Source organism: Ovis aries, chromosome 22 (assembly GCF_016772045.2).
Source record: "Ovis aries strain OAR_USU_Benz2616 breed Rambouillet chromosome 22, ARS-UI_Ramb_v3.0, whole genome shotgun sequence".
Taxonomy (NCBI): domain Eukaryota; kingdom Metazoa; phylum Chordata; class Mammalia; order Artiodactyla; family Bovidae; genus Ovis; species Ovis aries.
In genome coordinates, this window is record NC_056075.1 from 17717393 (window position 1) to 17737973 (window position 20581).

Below are 20581 nucleotides of genomic sequence, written 5' to 3' on the forward strand. Positions count from 1 at the left end.
AAGAGTACTGCTAAAAAGTAACCATGAGAATACATGGCTGGGTTAGCTAACTGCTCAGTTATAATGGTAAACTTTGCTGAAGCAACTGGTAGGTCCTGCCATTGCATAACAGGTATCTATTACTACAGACTTAGAGTAAATCTCCTTGTTTTCAGGCTTACTTACAGACACTGGGGAAATACAGTCTAATAAGATTTTTACTATATAAATGAAATACTGAGCAGTATTTCTGTTGCATCCCATTTCAAGCTACATGAAGTTGCAAAACTTAATTTTTGATGTTAAGTCACGAACACTTCTTCCTGTATACAATTATTTTCATACTTACTGAATATGACATCTGGATTTTAGTATTGGGAACCAGTTTCACCTTTCCTTCACTAGTAAGATTAACATCAACAATTCGATTTCCATTAAAACCTATTTCAAGTTTTTTATAGGTCCAAAGATAATAATCTTCTCCATTTTCATCTGCTTCACCAACTATACCTACAAAAGAAATAACACTTCATACAAGGTATGTAACATCACTTATAATATTTAAAACACATTAGAAACTAAAGCTCAGTAAAAGGCATTTTTATAAAAAACAACAACATTACCATTATTCCTTACGGTTAGGACAAGGAAGAGCTGCAGGCTGGACTTCTGTTTGTTAACTACTTGGCAAACCCAAACCATTTTCACTTCATGGTAAAAAAGTGATGAACAGCTCAGCATAGTCTATCATTAATTTGATCTTCAAAGTTCATACTTTGATCCTCAAAGTACACCTTCACTGTAATAATTATGACCATATACTTTATATTCCCTGGTACCTCAAAATTTCAAGGAAGCACTATATTACCACTTGGCAAGGTTCTCAGTTTAGTGGCCAAACTAAAATTAAAACCAAGGTTTCCAGAGTTCCAGTCTCGTATTTTCTCTAATAACCTATGATCAATCCATTCCTGATAGTTGTACATACGTATATAAGTATTAGTTGCTCAGTCATGTCCAGCTCTTTGTGACTCCATGGGCTGGAGCCCATGAGGCTCCTCTGTGCATGGAATTCTCCATGCAAGAACACTGCAGTAGGCTGTCATTTTCTTTCCAGGGGATCTTCCCAATCCAAAGATCAAACCCGGGTCTCCTGCACTGCAGGCTGATTCTTTACCATCTGAACCACCAGGGAAGCCTAACTTAAAACGCCTCCTCTTTACACCTCAAGTCTTAGAATTATCCTTAGGATTTTGTCAACAAAATGACAGAAGTGTTGAAGATAAATGATAATGAGGCAATAGTTAAAATGACCACTTTGATCACAATTTGGGATACTGAAGGAGAAGACCCAAACAAGGAAGCAGGTAGTAGCTGAGGACCATCTCCTGCATCCTCATACTGTCAGTTAGTTATCCAATGTTCCCTACAGCCAAGCCTATAAATTCATTAGAGAATCTTAGGTCCTAGAAGTTACTCCTTGGGTCTTCCCTCTACGGTCAATGCAACTCATGGAAGCTTTGCGGGGGGTGGGGGGGGGATCATTTCTTTATTAAGAATCATTTGCTTATTAACCAAAGTTGTTCTAATTGGTACAAGTTCAAGGAATACAGATGCATTTTGTTTCAGATTGTAGAGGGATAATAAAATCCTGCTAATAATTAATTTCATGGAAGTTTATTTACCCATCTACTCTGAAAACTCTGAGGGTGGAGACATAATTACACTAAATAGAAAAGCATTCTCTGAGGGACTTTTAAAAGATCTAAAACCTTTATCCCAAGAAAAGTCAGGTAAAGATTTGTTTCTGACAAGGTTTTCCACGGTTCAGACATTCTAGGACATTCAAAAGTATCTGCCCTAAATATGGCAGAAACCCAGAGCTAAAAAAGATATATGTTAAGACAGGAAAACACAGCTGCCATGTTGCTATGGAGGCCCAAGAAATGACTGGAAAAACCTAAGGTTCCAGGCAGGAAACCCATAAGCAATGAAAAGAGCAGAAGAGGGACTTGCTCTCTCACCAAAAACAGGAAACCCAGATTAAAGGATTCTCCTAAACTACAGGCTCAGAAATCTTCAGCGAGTATTCAGCAGATCTTCCTGCTACCCTCAGAGCTGATCAGAGAAATGTCTGTTATACTAATTATAGTCATTTACATGGAATGCTTCCTATTTATACCTAATTAACATGCAACACAGCAATGATGCTGCATGCAATTATATCTTGACAGTAACTTTCTTATAAATTCCATCTTAGTCTTAGTGTTAGTCGCTCAGTCATGTCCAACTCTTTGCGACCCCATGGACTGTGGCCCGCCAGGCTCCTCTCTCCATGGGATTCTCCAGGCAAGAATACTGGAGTGGATTGCCATTCCCTTCTCTAGAGAATCTTCCCAACCCAAGGATAGGACCCGGGTCTCCTGCATTGCAGGCAGATTCTTTACCATCTGAGCTACAAGGAAGATCCTTAATTCCATCTTAGTACGATATTAAACTCTGAGTTGACAGTTCAGTCTTGCAATCTGCTTCTCATGAATACAGCAGGCTGCTAATAATTTTAAGAATTAGACTATTAACTATATGTACTAATTATATATAAGAACAAATGTCCAAAGATCAAAAAACAAACAACAACAAACGCCACTAAGAGAAAAATGTGATCAAACATGCTGGCTATGATAGATGGCTGTACTTTTGCATATTAAGTAATTTACTCAAGTCCAGCACAAACAATGTTCGGATTATGCACAAACTGGTATTACTATTCCATTGCTCCTCTCTATCAACAGAGACGAACCAGGACATACAATATAAAAAAAAAAAAAAAAACATAAAAAAGTTTAAAAATTTTTTAAACATAATAGACTTTTGGAAAATAACATAAAACTAGCAAAACAAGTCATTCAGGAGACTCTCGTACCTAAAAATCAGACCACCACAGTTCTGCATAAGATAAAACTAGCATATAATTTTAAAATCCTATTCAGTCCCCTTGATTGTATTTGATAAATCAAAGTAAGATATGAGAAAAATGGGGGCAAGAGGAATATTTCAGACTGTTCAAAGCACCTTTTAATTTCTTGAATCTGAAAAATTATACTGTATAAAAGTTATATTTTCAGGAATTTTCATGTAAAGTTTGACACAATGTCAAAAATCTTTCAAGTAACAGGAGACCATATAAAATTTGTATTAAAATAATTCTGTGGAAAAGAGTGAAAACACATTTATTGATTCGGTGTACAATCGCCTGAATTACAGAAATCTTGCTTATTATGCAAGTGTCCCCCAAACTTTGAATGTGACACACAGTACTTACCCCATATTGGTAAGTCGTCTATGTACATCTGGTACCAGTAGTGGTTTTTGATAGCATACACAAATGCATCTCTCTTCTCTTTATCTAAGTCAATTTCACAGTAAGTGCCTGGCATCACATCATCTACATAAAATAAAAACTGCAAATCAGCACTCTCGAGTGCAGAAGAGTTACAGGAAAATTAGCACACGCAAAAACAACATTTATAGAAGTTGAAATTTCTACTCGTAACAGTTGAACATGGGTGATATATATATAGGAATTCAATATACAATTCTTTCCTCTTCTGTGTAAGATTTTCACAAAAGAACTTTAATCACCTTTATTTTCAAAGATATCTTATTAGTGAAGAATGCGTCTCTTATAGAAAGAAAATTATATAGAACATCTACAGAAAAATTTTCAAACGAATAAACTGATTTAAAACAGAAATGAAAAGCTTAAAACACATAGGAAAGCTTCATTTTATTTAAAAAAACTCAAAAATATAATCCTAAGTAAAGCCAACAATTTCTACCTACACAATCTCTGAGATTAGTATTCATCTGAACATTCTTGGAAGTGCAAGTCACTGGAGGCCACAGATTCTATGAGAAATGCCAGTGACTTTTCATAATTCGGAAGATTAAAAGGCAAACCTCTATCCAGCAGGTGTCACTGTATATAAATTACTGGAAAGTTCCCTTGAGATGAGTCATCTCCATTCTTGACTGCTTTTAAAAATACTCCTATCTGAAAATACTGTTCAGATGCTCTCTAACTTATAAACCTTTCAAAAATGTGCTTAGGATCATTAGTTTCTACACAAAACAAAACAAAATCTGAAAAACACTCTATATGACCAACCAAAGGACTGAACTGCTTTTTTTATGCTACTTAAACAATGAGGGGGAAAAAAGAGAAATCAACCTTAACAACAACAAAAAAGAAAGCACAGATGTTTGCTTTTAAGTTCTCCTGTACTATAATACTGGTTATTTAGAACATGAAAAACAGCTTCCTCCAAGAAACAAGGTTAAATTTCTCAAAATTTTCAATGCTGATTAAAACAACTTAAACATAAAATGCAGCCAAACCATAATTAACAGCCATCCACAATGTTATTTAGACCAGAAGTAACAATCTGAGGTGTAACTCCAGATATCACCACCGTGTCTCCCCAGTCCTCAACAGAGAGAACAGCTTCCCCTCATTACTGCTCAGCCCAGAGTGGATCCCCCAAAACTATAAAACCAAGGAGAGCAAGAAACACTGAAGTCCCATGAAACAAGGACAGGGTAATACTCTCACTCTCAAAGTGGGAGAAGAAAATTGCTTTGCATCCAAAAAGAGGCAAGTTTGGCTTGGAGAACAAAATGAAGCAGTGCAAAGGCTAACTCAATTCTGCCAAGAGAACGCACTGGTCATAGCAAATACCCTTTTTCAACAACACAAGAGACAGCTTTACATATGGACATCAACAAATGTTAATACCAAAATCAAACTGGTTACATTCTTTGTAGCCAAAGATAAAGAAGCTGTATACAGACAGCAAAAACAAGACCTGGAGCTGACTGTGGCTCAGATCATCAGCTTCTCATAGCAAAATTCAAGCTTAAACCAAAGAAAGCAGGGAAAATCACCAGGCCAGCCAGGTACGACTTAAATTAAAATCCCTGTGAACATGCAATAAAGGTAACAAATAGATTTAAGGGATTAGAACTTGTAAATAGTGTGCCTGAAGAACTATGGAAGAAGGTCCATAATATTGTACAGGAAGCAATGAACAAAACCATCCCAAAGAAAAAGAAAGCAAGAAGGCAAAGTGGTTATCTGAGGAGGCCTTACAAACAGCTAAAAAACAGAAGAGAAACGAAAACCAAGAAGAAAGAGAAAAGTATAAAGAACTAAACGCAGATTTCCAAAGAACTGCATGGAGCACAAAGAGGCCTTCTTCCATGAACAGTGTATAAAACTAGAAGAAAATAACAGAAGGGGAAAGACTAGAGATCTCTTCAGAAAACTGCAGATATCAAGGAAATATTTTGTCCAAAGAAGGGTACGATAAACGGCAGGAATGGTAGAGACCTAGTAGACGCTGAAGAGATCAAGAAAGATGGAAATAATGCACAGAACTGTACAAGAAGGATCCAAATGAACTGGATTACTACAGTTGTGTGGTCAGCCATCCAGAGCCAGAAATCCTGGAGAGCAAAGTCAAGTGGGCCTTAGGAATAAACCTTAGGTAAGAATAATAAATATAAATAATAATTAGGTAATAAAGCTAGTGGACGCGACAAATTTCAGTAGAACTATTCAAAACCCTAAAGGATGACGCCATCAAGGTGCTGCATTCAATATGCCAGCAAATCTGGAAGACCCAGCAGTGGCCATGGGACTGGAAAGGGTCATTCCTCATCCCAATTCCCAAGAAGAGTAGTACTAAAGAATGTGCTAACCATCAGACAGTTGCACTCATCTCCCACGCCAGGAAAGGGAGTTGCTCAGTCGTGTCCAAGTCTTTGGGACCCCATGGACTCTGGCCCACCAGGCTCCTCTATCAATGGAATTCTCCAGGTAAGAACACCGGAGTGGGTTGCCATTCCCTTCTCCAGGGGATCTTCCCAACCCAGAGACTGAACCTGGGTCTTCCACATCATAGGCAGATTCTTTACTGTCTGAGCCACCAGGGAAGCCCCTCATGCTAGTAAGGTCACGCTTAAAATCTTGCATGCTACGCTAAAGCGTTATGCAAACCAAGAACTTCCAGATGTCCAAGCTGGGTTTAGAAAAGGAAGAGGAACCGGAGATCAAACTGCCAACATTTGCTGGATTATAGAGAAAGCTGGGTAATTCCAGAAAAGCAACTACCTCTGTTTTATCGACTATACCAAAGCCTTTGACTGTGTGGATCACAATAAACTGTGGAAAGCTCTTAAAGAGATGGGAATACTAGATCTTCTTACCTGTTTCCTGAGAAACCTGTATGTGGGTCAAGAAGGAACAGTTAGACCCCAGTATGGAACAACTGACTGGTTCAGGATTGAGAAAGGAGTAGACAGGGCTGTCTGCTATCTCCCTGTTTGTTTAATCTATATGCTGAGCACATCATGAGAAATGCCAGGCTGGATGAGTTACAGGCTGGAATCAAGAGAGGTGGGAGAACAACCCTCAATAACTTCAGATATGCGGATGATACCACTCTAATGGCAGACAGCGAAGAGGAACTAAAGAGCCTCTTGATGAGGGTGAAGGAGGAGAGTGAAAGAACTGGCTTAAGACTGAATACTGAAAAAACTAAGATCATGGCATCCAGCCCCATTATTTCATGGCAAATAGAAGGGGAAAAGGTGGAAGCAGTGAGATTTCCTCTTCTTAGGCTCTAAAGTCACTGCGGATGGTGACAGCAGCCATGAAATCAGAGGATACTTGCTTCTTGGCAGGAAAGCTATGATAAACCTAGACAGTGTGTTAAAAAGCTAAGACATTACTCTGCCAGCAAAGGTCTGTATAGTCAAGGCTATGGTCTTCCCAGTGGTCATGTAGGGTTGTGAGAGCTGGACCATAAAGAAGGTGGAGCACCGAAGAATTGATGCTTCTGAACTGTGGTGCTGAAGAAGACTCCTGAGAGTCCCTTGGACAGCAAGGAGATCCAACCAGTCAATCTTAAGGGAAATCAACCCTGAATACTCACTGGAAGGACTGATGCTGAAACTGAAGCTCCAGTATTTTGGTTACCTGAAGTGAACAGCTGACTCACTGGAAAAGGCCCTGATGCTGGGAAAGATTGAGGGCAAAAGGAGAAGAGGCCGTCAGAAGATGAGATGACTGGACCTCATCACTGAAGCAACAGACATGACCTTGGGCAAACTCTGGGGGATGGTGGGGGACAGGAAGGCCTGGCGTGCTCCAGTTCATGGGATCGTAAAGAGTCAGACATGCCTGGGCGACTGAACAAGAACAACAATCCAACAACTATGGCCCCTATACATGTTTTCTTTCCACCCAGGCCCTTTCAAGGCAGCAAAAAGTTTAGAGTTTTCATAATGGCAGAAACTGAGACTGAACAGAGGAAAAGGAAGGGAGAATTAAGAGAGAGATTACTACAAAAGGAGCTAAGAGGACTACCAGCAAGAGGGCTCCAAATGGGATTTCCAGATTGTGTTAATGCACCAAGGGCAGCAGGCAACTGGAGCTACAGAGGGGAGAGCAAGAACCACAGGAAGGTCCAGGTTGAGCAGCAACAAATGGCCCCAATGGCCGTGGGGGAACTCACAGCTACCTCTGCAAGGCCATCAAATTCCGTGTGTTAAATCAGACATTCACTGATAGCTGTCATTAACAATGCAGTAGTTTCTCCAATGAAGTTATGAGGTATACAATATGACATTTACCCATACAAAGCTTTGAAAAGATTCCTCACAGTCTGAACTTTAGCTTAACCCACTCTTTCCCAACCATCTACCCTCCTCTCTCCCTATACTCTAGCCAAAGTCAACCACCTGCAGTTCCCACACACCTTGTGCTCCCGGGGTCTCTGGACTTTGGTTTGTACAGTAAACCCCACCTCGTGTGTCTATCCTAAAATCTTTCCCATTCCTTAACCCTGTCCCCCGCAGAGTAATCTGATTCCCCAACCCTTTCACTGCTCAAACCACATAGCCTGCCCCTTCGCTGAAGCCCCATGGCTTTCTTTCCATACCTCCTACAGCACCTAGGCCTGCACCACCTAGAATCTCACACCAGTACCTCAGCTCCTCAAAAAGACCATCAGGTCTTGAGAGCAATGTCTGTAACTGATCATAACCTTTTTCAGCTCCAGCTCTGCCTGTTTCAGTATCCTGCACAGAGCAAGCACTGAACAAATAAACAAAACATTTTAACAAATTTTAAGAGCATGATTTTCCATTTATTTGACAAAGGAAATTACTAAGTATGCACACATACCTGCATCTGCCTGTGAATGGGGGCGGGGGAGGGGGTGTGGATGTGTGTGGGTGTAAGGAAAGAATACCAATACAAACAAATGAAATTTTTCAGCTGAGTATCTCAGAAGGATTGATAAAGAAGTCTTGAAGAGTATCTTTCAGTGATGTAAAGTCTAGAAAACAAATACTGAGAAAAGAGAAAACATCATTATGGCAGGCTATAATAAGGACCTAGGTTCGTCATATTCAAATGAAATTCCTCTTGCAGGCATGTAAGCAAATACAAACATCACCAATAACTGAAGAGCTTGGTCGCTCAATGGAAACAAGCACTTCCCTCTGGAGGAAGCCACTTTGAAGACAAGGAATGTAACGTCTCTGAATGTACTAGATCACCACTCAGCACTCTACATGACTGAACACAATCTGAGAAATCCATCACCACAAATCACAACTTTAAAATTACAATAGGATATACCTTTCTCACCTGCTCTAGTATGCTTGCCTGAGAAATTCCATGGACAGAGAGCCTGGTGGCCTACAGTCCATGGGGTCGCAGAAGAGTTGCACACACTTAGCAACTAAACAACAACAACAACATACTCTTTTCACATGGGATACACACCTATGAATCCTGAAGAGGATTCAGGATCTTACCAATGCAAATTTTTTTTATGGGGGAAAAAGAAGAAAACCAAAGTTATAAAGTAGCAAATGTAACACTGATCTTCCAAACAGAAAGCAAGGGTAGATTCTGGAAACTACATGCCAGGAAATCTGTCATTCTCAATCACTTCTCAGCAAATCAATTCTCAACAACACTCCAGACTAATAACCGAACAGACAGTGGAAGCACTGGGAAAAGAGTGTGATAATCATTCATGAGCTCTCTTAGAACATACCACGCCTTCCTTTGTTTACTTTTTCTTTTGACAGCATTACTAAATTGGAAAATCAAAAATATTCTATCTCAAATTCAGTAGCGCTCAGCAAAATTTCTCATGAAGTCACTCTAGACAAACGATAGAGAAATGGGCAGAAACCTGGATTTTAGTCTGGGTATCATTACTTACTACCTTTGTGAATAAAAGCAATTCACTTAACCTCTGTGACCCTCAGGTCTCTCAACTGTAATAGAGATAACATCTATGCTCTCTCTGTCCCAGAGCTGTTTTAAGGACAAGTGCCCATATAGTCACAGATAGTGACTATAAGTACCTCTCTGAAAATCCAATGAAAGTGATATCTACCTTATCCCCGGAAAATGCATATTCACTCAAAATTAAGAGTACAATTCCAGAGGGTCTATGGACCCCTGAAGCCAGAGCTTGTTACTCAACTTTGTATACCCAGAGCCTACCATAGGGCTCTGGAATACACTAAGCACTCCGAAACTGATGAATGAACCTTTTAAAAAAGGACTGAAAAACTGGCATTTTCACTGTTAATTAATAACCATATACATAAACAATATTAACTGACCCAACTGACTGGCAGGATAAACTGTATAATTTTTTTCTAGGTGGCTATCTGGCAACATGTAAAAACAACTGCCATGTATACCTCTGGATTCAGTAATTCTACTTCTAAGAATTTAACCTAATGAAAGAGACAGAGATGAAATAAAGTACCTATGTGCTAGTATAGACAAATGTATCATTATTTCTAACAGAAAAAAAAGTGGGGGGAAGGAAGGAAAGAAAATAATGAGGAAACTGCCACTGGGAAATGGGGGGAAATTATAATATCCACTTACAGAAAACTAAATAAACACATTTTAAACAGTAATTAACAATCTAAGGTTAACAAGCTCAGAAGATGTTAAGAAAAGAAGAAGATTAAAAACGAATTAACACCTAACATTAAATGACCACGTGCTCAGAACAGTATCTGGCACATAATAAACATTATGTAAGTGCTCATTAAATACATTTTAAAAATCATGCTAGAACATGAACCCAATATTCAAAATCTTAAATAATGCAAATGATTGTAAAGATGCTGAGGAAAAAAGAAACTATTGCTAGTATTCATATCCAGGTGATTTTTATACCCTTTACACTTCTCTGTAGTTGCTAAATTTTGTACGTTGATCCTATATCACTGTTAAAATTTAATATATATATATACACATACACACACATTGTTTTGAAAACAAAAAAGACAGATTTCAATCTGAAGAAAACAATGTTAGTAATGGTTTGAATAAGAACTCATAGAAAGATAGCGCTTATCAAATTTTCAGTTAGTGTAAAGTTTAAAAAATTGCTAATACCATGAATTCAAAATATCTAGTCAAGATTCAATATAAGATTCAAATTGCCTGGTTGAGCTAAAACACTTCAGTTGAAACCAATAGGACAAAATATTGCATCGAGTTCCCAGACTTCCAATTAAACAAGGCAGATTAACCACAAGTGTCTTTTACCTTCGGAAACTCCATTAAAATGTCAATAAAGGAATAAAAAGAATGTAGGTGCACAAGGACAGAAAGGAAGACAGTGAGAAAAGATTTCAATAAATGCTGAGGAAATGGAAAACAAATGGAAGATGGCAATGACTAATAAGGCCGAGGAAACTGTAACCGAAGGGACGATAGACCTGCTGCCATAGGACACAGGAGGCACTCTCAGGACTTGGGGGCACCACCGACGTGGAAAGGCAGAGGACAGACAGACAGGGCTGAACAGAGCTCAACTCTAACGCTGGGCTGCTTAGTTCTCATTCTCACTTTCCTACTCTTCACCTGTGAATCCTTAAACAAGTTTACTTCATCTCTGGGACCCAACTTCCTCGTCTGAAAAATAGGTATAATACACCTCTATAAGCTTATTTCAAGGATGAAAACAGACAAGATTGAGAATCACTGAATTAGAAATACACAAGAGTCTTAAAGAGTCCCTGGTATATCTCCATATCTGCAGTACTCACCATTTCACTCTAGAGAAGTAGAAGAAATACCAGTAAGATAAGTTAACCCCTCTGTTAACTTGGAATATTAAAGAAGAGAAAATTCAAGGGAAGATCAATAAACAGGAGGAAGGAACCATCAACTTTTCAACAATTAGATTTATATTAATTGTTCATTATACCACAAGGATTCTTGTAAGAGAGGGAATGGAGTGGTTGGTTACCTCCCCTGCTTAAGAATTATTATTCTAGTTCAGCACTGCTAGTTATTAGAGAAATGCAAATCAAAACTACAATGAGATATCAGCTCACACCACTCAGAATGGCTATCACCAAAAAATCCACAAACAACAAATGCTGGAGACGACGTGGAGAGAAGGGAATTTTCCTGCACTGTTGGTGGGGATGTAAGTTAGTAGAGCTACTATGGAGAGTAGTATGAAGGTTCCTTAAAAATCTAAAAATAGAGCTACCACATGACCCTGCAATCCCACTCCTGGGCATATAACCATAGAAAAACATGTTCCGAAAGGATACATGCACCCCAGTGTTCATCACAGCACTGCTTACAACAGCCAAGCCATGGAAGCGACCTGAATGTCCACTGACCGGGGAATGGACCAAGAAGATGTGGGACATATCTACAATGGGATATCACTCAGCCTTTAAGAAGAATGGAATAACGCCATTTGCAGCAACGTGGATGGACCTAGAGAGTCCATCTTGTATCTTACTGAGTGAAGTAAGCCAGACAGACAAAGAAATATCAAATGACATCCCTCGTATGTGGAATCTAAACAGAAATGTCACAAATGAACTTACCTACTAAACAGACAGAGACTCACAGGCTCAAAAACAAACTTACAGTTGCCAGCGGGGAGAGACAGTTAAGGACTTTGGGAAGGTCATGTACACACAGCTATATTTAAAATGGATGACTAATAAAGACCCATTATATAGCACATGGAACTCTTGCTCAATGTTACGTGCCAGCCTCGATGGGAGGGGAGTTTGGGAGAGAATGGATACATGTATATGTGTGGCTGAGTCCCTTGGCTGTTCACCTGAAACCACCACAACATTGTTAACTGGTTATACCCCAATAGAAAATAAAAACTTTAAACAAACAAACAAAAGTAACTATTCCACACCTAACGGTCATAATGAACCAGTTATCATAAAGAACAGGTAGGCACAAACCAGGTGCCAGACAATTTATTAGAGCTCACTCGCTCAGTCGTGTCCGACTCTGCGAACCCATGGACAGTAGCCTGCACCAGGCTCCTCCGTCCATAGCATTTTCCAGGCAAGAGTCCTGGAGTGGGTTGCCATTTCCTTCTCCAATAACTTAACAGCTAAGGATGCAACAGTGAACAAGAATTCAATTGTCCTTGCCCCTGGGGAAGTAACTAAACCACCCTGCAGCTTGAGGATAAGTCAAATCCTATGCTATAGTCAATAAATTCAATTATTGTTTTATAATTGAATTTTATAATTTAGTCAATTAACATTTTGTAATTGCTAATACAAAATCAAGTTTGAAGTACAGACACACACTATGTGCTATTAGTATTCAAAACAATGACCTTTTCCTGAATGTAAACTTTCAGGAACTTTGATAAATGATGTATATGCATTATCTCATTTAAATCTGATGATTCTATCAAGTGAATATTTCCCTCATTTCAAAGATGAGGAAAGTAAGATTAAAGAGGCTGAATAATTTGTCCAGAACCATACAGATAGGCAGAGGCAGAGCTGAGATGCATCAAGTCTCTCTGACTCTAAAAAACATGTTCTTTCCACTCCATAAAAGCAAGACTCTAAGAGAGAGGTACCCTTGAAAATTATGGGGTGATGATTTCAAGTCTCACTCAAAGATACCCAATTTGAGTATGCCCTTTTCTTTCTAACTTTCTCTAAATGTTCTCAATGCAGCATTTTGTTAAGTGGTAGCATAAAAACTATTAAGGAAAGAAAAAACTAAGTTTTACATAAAATCTTGAAAGAGGGGTATCCTACATTAGACTCAAAACTACCATCTTCTCCTCTATGAATGCTTAGTCATGTCTGACTCTTGGCAACCCCATGGACTCCAGGCTCCTCCAACCCTTCCAGGCTCCTCCGTCCAGGCAAGAAGACGGGAGAGAGTTGCCATTTCCTACTCCAGGGCATCTTCCGACCCAGGGATCAAACCCGAGTCTCTTCTGTCTCCCTACACTAGCAGGCAGGTTCTTTACCACTGCACCACCATCAGTTTCCTAAAATCATCTATTTAGTGACCTTCATTTTACAAAACACCACCAATCCATTTAGCCTGACAGAATCTACTAGTTTAAAAAAACAACAACTTACATTTGTGTGAATGCACACCTAAGTGTGTATCTGTATCTGTGTCTAGACAGTTTTTCCTAGTGTCACAGTATTTCCAAAATTGTGTTGTCTTACTTGAGGATGCCTTCAGAAGAACCTTTAAAAATCAAATACTTAAGGGATGAAAGATTAACAATATAAATACTTCTACAGTTCACACAGGGACAGAGGGCTCAAGTTTCAACAAGCATTAGCATGCTGCCGTATGCCTTAGGTAAATCGTTTCATCTCTGGGCCTCCCTAAGAGGAAATCAGATATCACAATCTGTAAGGTCCATTCCACCTTTAAAATTCTATGATACAAGAACAACCAAGAAACCCCACAAAACACTTTTCAAAGCATGATCAACTTTACCTCTGAACAGGCAGAACAAGGATCTACAACTGAAAGAGAAGTCTAATTAGCATTTTCTATTGCGTCTGGACCATGTAACATGGCAGCTCCTTTAGTGGCATATCCATGCTGCAGTGCAGGGTTAACAGAACTCCAAGGAACTGCTGACTCTTAGGGAGTAACATCAGCCAGTTCTGATTCTTTTCATCAAAAAGTGTTTCGTCTGAAAGGAAAATAAATTCCGCTTCTACAGGAAAACCATCCCCTTCTATCTAAGTCATCTTTCCATCTCAGCCTCAAGAAACTAGTAAAATAAGATTAAGACAGCTGAAAGAGTAACTCTTCTTTAGTAAGTAAAAGTGAAGATTTCAAAAAGAGATGAAATCTGTTCACAGTAGCAACAAAGGACTCAGGGGTTTTGCCTATTCTTTCTCTGGTTCCTTCTTAATAAATTAGACATGAGTATCAAATATGGGAGAGGAGAGAGTATGTGAATAAATGCAGTATTGAGGCTCTCAAAGACCACATATTCTAAGTTTCCTCCTTATTTCTGATTAAATAAATTACCTCATTAAATTAAAACAAGCCTCAGGGCATGTTTATAATAATTCATAAAGTTAGAGGCCATACCATTGTGGTTTAAATTTATAACTTAATTTTATAATTAAACCCCAAGGAATACTATAGAAAAAAAACGTAAATGTGTATACCTATTTTCAACAATAAGGAAAAACATCCTAAAAACAACAGAATTTAACAAATCAAAATTAAACATTATATTCAAAATATTATCTTTAAAATATCTCACTTCACACTCTCTTCCCAAAAGGCTAAAAATATCAGAGGGCCATTACTATTCATTTCATACATGTAGACAATAAAGTTAAAACTGGAGTAAACAACTTTACTAAAATCAATACAGTAAAAGAAACAGGATTAAAATTCAAAGCTTCTGATTACAAGATCCATGCTCTATTCAGACATCAAGACACCTAATCAAAGATAAAAATGTCCCAGGTAAAAATGTCCACCAGGTAAAAATGTCCATGCAGGAAATACCTGTTGGGACAAACTTCACAGAGAAAAATAAGAAGTATAAACACACTCTTGGGCACTGATCAAACAAATAATAAATAGCTACAGGGGATTTTTCCCCCTAATTTTAACAAGTCCTTGACTTAAAATTTTAAACCACACTAAACAGGTATTGAGAGGATAAAGCAATACAACACTGATAAATACATTGAGCCAATAGTACAAATTTGAATTTGAGACTTTACACATAATTTTTAAGTATCCATACAGCCCATTACATCTCTGTACCTCTGGAAATGACTCCATTAGGAATCTATGAAGGCTTTCTCCAAACACATTATGTCCAATCACTAAAGAATTTACTAGAAAACACCTTTCAGAAATAAATATGCCAAGGAAATGTAATTTTATTAACAAGATCCATGAATATTTTATAAATATTCAAAACAAATCTTTGTTAGTTACTAATATACTTTTCTAAATATAATACACATAACTTAAAGATAAAAACATCTTTTAGAGTCTGGAGCAGTGGATCTCAAACAAGGGTGATTACCGAAGTTTAAAAATGTTTTTGATTATCACAACTGGGAAGTGCTACTGGCATCTAGTGGGTAGAGGCCAGGAACTCTGCTCAGCGTCCCACCATGTACAAGACAACCCACCCCCACACCCCCACAACGAATCATCTGGACCCAACGCCAATAGTGCCAAAGTTGAGAAACCCTCGTCTACAATCTAACTTTTATCACGAGGACTATTAAGGTTTACGTACCTTTGAATTTAATATCCAGACCACTAAATTCCAATTCAACTCCTTGAAGTGCTTCTCCCAGAGTTTCATGGTAATGACTAATACTTTTTTTTGACCCCACACAGAATGGAAGTGAAAAGTACTTATATGTCTCTTGGCGATTATGGTAGGGCCCAACAGTATTCATCCATAAGACAACTTCCTCTTTATCCTGATACTGAAACAAACAAACCAAAAAAGCAAGTTAAGAATATGTTAAAAAAAAAAAAATCGAATTCAAATTAAGGGAATATTTTGCTATTTATTCTAAACAAAAACGTACTATCTCAGTTTTGGAAGCTTTAAAATAAAATGCTGGAAGCTTGTTTCAAAATGATGATCAGTTTCTACACATTAAAAATGAAATTTGGTGAATTTTAAAATGATATATTCTGATTATGGTCTCAGGCAGATTCATGTTTTCCAGACTTTGTTTTATAGAAGATACTGTTTAAATAAATGCCAATAACCTATAAGAATATGTTTATACTTAATATTTACACTATCAAATAATGATAAACCTAGAACCGACATGATTCACCATGCTAATGTGGACAAAGGAGGAGGAAACAAAATCAGTAGTTTATCCAGGACCTTTGTTAATCACTGGAAACTCCAAAAATCTAATGTTGTCAGCAAGCACAAATAAAATTTCACCTTTTTTCCCCCCGCAATCACTGGTCAAAGGGAGGAAATGACCAAAAAGGAAGAGAAAGCCATACTATGAAACCTCCACAACTGACCCAAGTCATCATTCTATCTTTCCCTTTATCAGCCTCAAACACAGCTACTGTGTGCAAATGTTTCTGAATACACAATTATGGCTTTACCCATCAGTGAATACTTTATGTAGCTTAACTTGGGCTGTGGTCCAGTGACTTTGGGTAAGTGACTTCACCTTTCCAGGGTCTGACTGGGGAAACTGCTAAAGATTTCTAAGATCTTCTCAAGTTTAAAATTCCAATGATTCTATGAAGAGTAGTTACCTGAGTGATTTTAAAACTAATAATCCTAATTAGCAATATAAATGAAAGACAACATAAGATGCAGCTTGTTAACTAACAGTGCAGAACTTATATCACCAAACAATTATTTACTGAGTACCTACTTTGTGCCAATAATTGTATTCATAACTGAGACAGCTTTGAACAAGACACATTTCCTGCCCTACTAGAGCTTAGAGCCTAAACAAAAAGATCAACACTGAATGAGCAATTATAATCAGGCAGGGTGCTATGGAGCATATAAAAGAGAAACCTGTCCAACCAGGCCAAATACCAAACATTACTCCCAGTCCTCCATCTGATGGCTTCCCTCATAGCTCAGTTGGTAAAGAATCCGCCTGCAATGCAGGAGACCCCGGTTCGATTCCTGGGTCGGGAAGATCCCCTGGAGAAGGGATAGGCTACCTGCTCCAATATTCTTGGGCTTCCCTTGTGGCTCAGCTAATAAAGAATCTGCCCGCAACACAGAAGACCTGGGTTCGATCCCTGGGTTGGGAAGATTCCCTGGAGAAGGGAAAGGCAACCCACTCCAGTATTCTGGCCTGGAGAATTCCATGGACCTTACAGTCCATGCGGTCACAGAGTTGGACACAACTGAGCAACTTTCACTTCACTTTTCTATCAAAAATGAATAAACATTTCCCACCAAAGTCCAACATCTCCCAAACAAACTCATCCCACCCAAACGCAATCCCTCAAAACTTTTTCTAATGGTATTATCCTCTCAGACATGGAGACTCAATCCCCAAGACCCTACGCATTCCAAAAACCATTGACTTGTCTATTCTTATATGAAGCATCTGCCTCTTTTGATTCATACCACCATCAAAGTAGGACTTAGATCTAATTACCTTCAAACATAATGTCTCATTGTCCTAAGACATCATTGGGGCACCTCATCAAGGAAATAAAAAGCTGCCTGACTTTCTGAATGCATGATACATGCGCCAAGCATAGTACTAGGTGTTAAGGCTATAAAGGTAAATCTTGCCCTATGATTGGTTCACAGTCCAAAGTGGAGCCAGAAAAGTAAATGATTAACAGTGAAGAAAGAAGTGTTACAATTAAGGTAAAAACAGTTATTGTAACAACAGTAAAAGAATGATTATTTTTGCTTTGGCACAGAAGGATTGGGATGAATAACAATATGGAAAATCACAAGCTGTTTCAAGTGAATCCAGAAAAACTGTACATAATCTTTATGTATGAAGAAACCAATCAAAGGTCTTAATGTACCCATAGATCCCCATTCATAACTACTCTTGTTACTTTAGGGGCTTGAAAAATATCCATATGATATCACCCTTCTGTCCAATGTTCAAGATCTCACTGCACTAGTTAATCAAGGTATTCCTTTCTGCAGATATAGATACAGCATAACAAGTCTCAGAACAGTTCTCTAAACCAATCACTATCCACTGAACAGAGCTGGTATTATAATGGAATTGAAACCTGTTCACAGAGTAGAAACCTTTTGGCACAGTATCAGGTACACAAAAAATATTGAATAAATATGAAAAAACACCGAAGAAAGGCTGAAATGAAAGGTCATTAGCAACTTAGAAGCTTCAAGTATGTGCACTGAATGCAACAGTATCCTTTGAAAGAAGTAAGGAGAGGTAATCACATGTGTCCATTCAGGATTATAACCCTGAAAGAGAGGCACTATTCTTGTCATTAATCCTGCTCAGAGTCTGCAGAAATTTTATAAACCTTAACAACTTGTAAAAATAAACAGAACACCTTCTCCATAAATCCTAATACTCATATTCCTCTAAAAATAGACAAAAACTTGAACACTAACACTTGTTAAAATAGAGCATTCATTTATTTCATACACATTGAAATATAAGACTAAAATAATTTAAAGGTCACAGTGTCATAGTGTGTGTTAACTACACATTCTGAAGTCACTCATTTTAAATATTCATGAAACCTTAATGAGGTAGTAGAGTTCTGATGACACGATGCAAATTGTATTATAACAAAATGTGTACAATTCTGTAGCCTAGCGTTCCTTCTGGGAAGAGGACTGAAGCAGTGATTGGAGGGAAAAATACATATATATATATATATGATATATAGACATGGACACACATATACACATACACAGATTAGGATGCATATTAAGGTTAAAAATTTTTTACATTGCTCCTTATACAGACCACAGATTTCAAGAACTTAAAATGTTTACTTTTCATTATAGTTTTTGATTATCACTGAGAATAACTATTTCCAAGACAAGGTCAAGGGGATAGTTCTTTTTCAAGAGAGAAAAATGTGTCTTAAAAGGTCTTGAATGAAATAAGAAAATACCAAAAGGAAGAAACGTTTTAAGGAGAAAAACCTTTCCTTCTGCTAAGCTGCTGGAAAAGTCCCTGGGCTCCCCAACTCGGTGGGTAGACAGGACTGGTAAGGCTCTCCCCTCCACCTGTGGAGGTCACAAGTGTGAGTCGCTCCATCACATCCAACTCTTTGCAACCCCATGGACGGTAGCCCGCCAGGCTCCTCTGTCCATTTAATTCTCCAGGCCAAGAATACTGGAGTGAGTTGCCATTCCCTCCTGCAGGGGATATTCCCGATCCACGGATCAAAGCTGGGTCTCTGGCATCACAGGCAGATTCTTTACGGTCTGAGACACCAGTGGGGCAGCCAAAAGGCTAGTCTAATTCGCTTTCAAAACATCCCATGCCTTAGCAAGCTCTTTATAAATACTTTCCTCGGAAAAACTGAGTTGCCAAAGAGCAAGATGGAATTTAATAACTTACCTGCAGGGTCTAATCAGAAGAAGGGGAGAGAAAAAGTAAAGCATAGCAGTGGATCAGAGGATCCCTGGACATGGGGGTGGTTCCTTCCATGAGGCTTCTTATTAAGGACATACCATGAGCTGGGCACAGTTCTAAGGTCTTTATATATATAAACATTTAATCTCTCAAAGCTTTATAAGACAGCTCCTATGCTTTCCCCATTTTACAGATTCGAAAAAACTAAAAAGAGATGTTACCTAATTTGTCCAAGATCATTCTAATTTGCATCACATTTATAAATTTAGGACTACACTTTTGCTAATCCCTAATCAGCTTCATTAACTGAAGAGCAAAAACTAAATAAAGGAATTTGGGAAAAGTACAGTTGTACAAAGCACCTAAGGAAATGCTAAACAGTGAACAACTTTTCCATTTGAGCCTTTATTTTGCCCAACAGGAAAAAAAAAAACCTTCCTAAGAAGTTCCTTGTGCTCTAATTGCAAAAGTAATGACCTTTGTTCTCAAGAAGTCACCAATGTTGGGTCTCTCATTTAAATACGGTTTATGTGCTGGGAAAGTGCAGGTACAGAAGTTTCCCTCCTTGATAGACATGGTGAATTACCTTTTCTCAGGAAGAACACTTCAGGATATAATGTTACTGACGATCTCATGTAAAATCCGAATAAATCAGAATTTATGTAGACAGGCGAAGAACTGAAGACTCAGACTAAGTTCCCAAATGCCATTACTTTTATGAGATGAGGGAAAAAATATATGCTTATTTTTTTATTTATTTTTTAATATGCTTACTTTAAAACACATATCTGAGAAAGCAAAATCAAGTTCTGAAATGTTTCAAAAATCAGTTTCAATGCCTTTTAGTTATTTAAAACACATACATCAGAATGCGAATACAAACAAATTATTAGTGTATTTTTGGATAACCTCTTGAGATAACTGCTCTCTCTCAAAATAACTCTATTCCTAAATAAACTTTTAGTCTACCATAGAGTACAGCTGAAAATAGGACAATGAATTCTGGCACTTCCTAAAACTAGATCTATATTAAAACACTCACAAATTCACTTGTAGTAAACAGTTTATCCTCTTTATGAATCTTCACATATGTTTTAAGAGTTCCATACTCCCAACAGAGATAAAGACTAAAGGCTGCCAT

General features: G+C 38.1%; 1 protein-coding gene across 1 annotated transcript in view; it reads right to left on the minus strand.

Annotated features, from left to right (window-relative positions):
- Positions 1 to 20581, minus strand: part of TM9SF3 (transmembrane 9 superfamily member 3) — a 69555-nt gene that overhangs the window by 44585 nt on the left and 4389 nt on the right. Inside the window, exons 2-4 of the mRNA XM_027960457.3 lie at positions 15636 to 15831; positions 3302 to 3424; positions 329 to 489 (exon numbers count right to left, since the gene is read on the minus strand). Coding sequence (XP_027816258.2) covers positions 329 to 489; positions 3302 to 3424; positions 15636 to 15831 — 480 coding nt within the window. The remainder of the gene's footprint in view (positions 1 to 328; positions 490 to 3301; positions 3425 to 15635; positions 15832 to 20581) is intronic.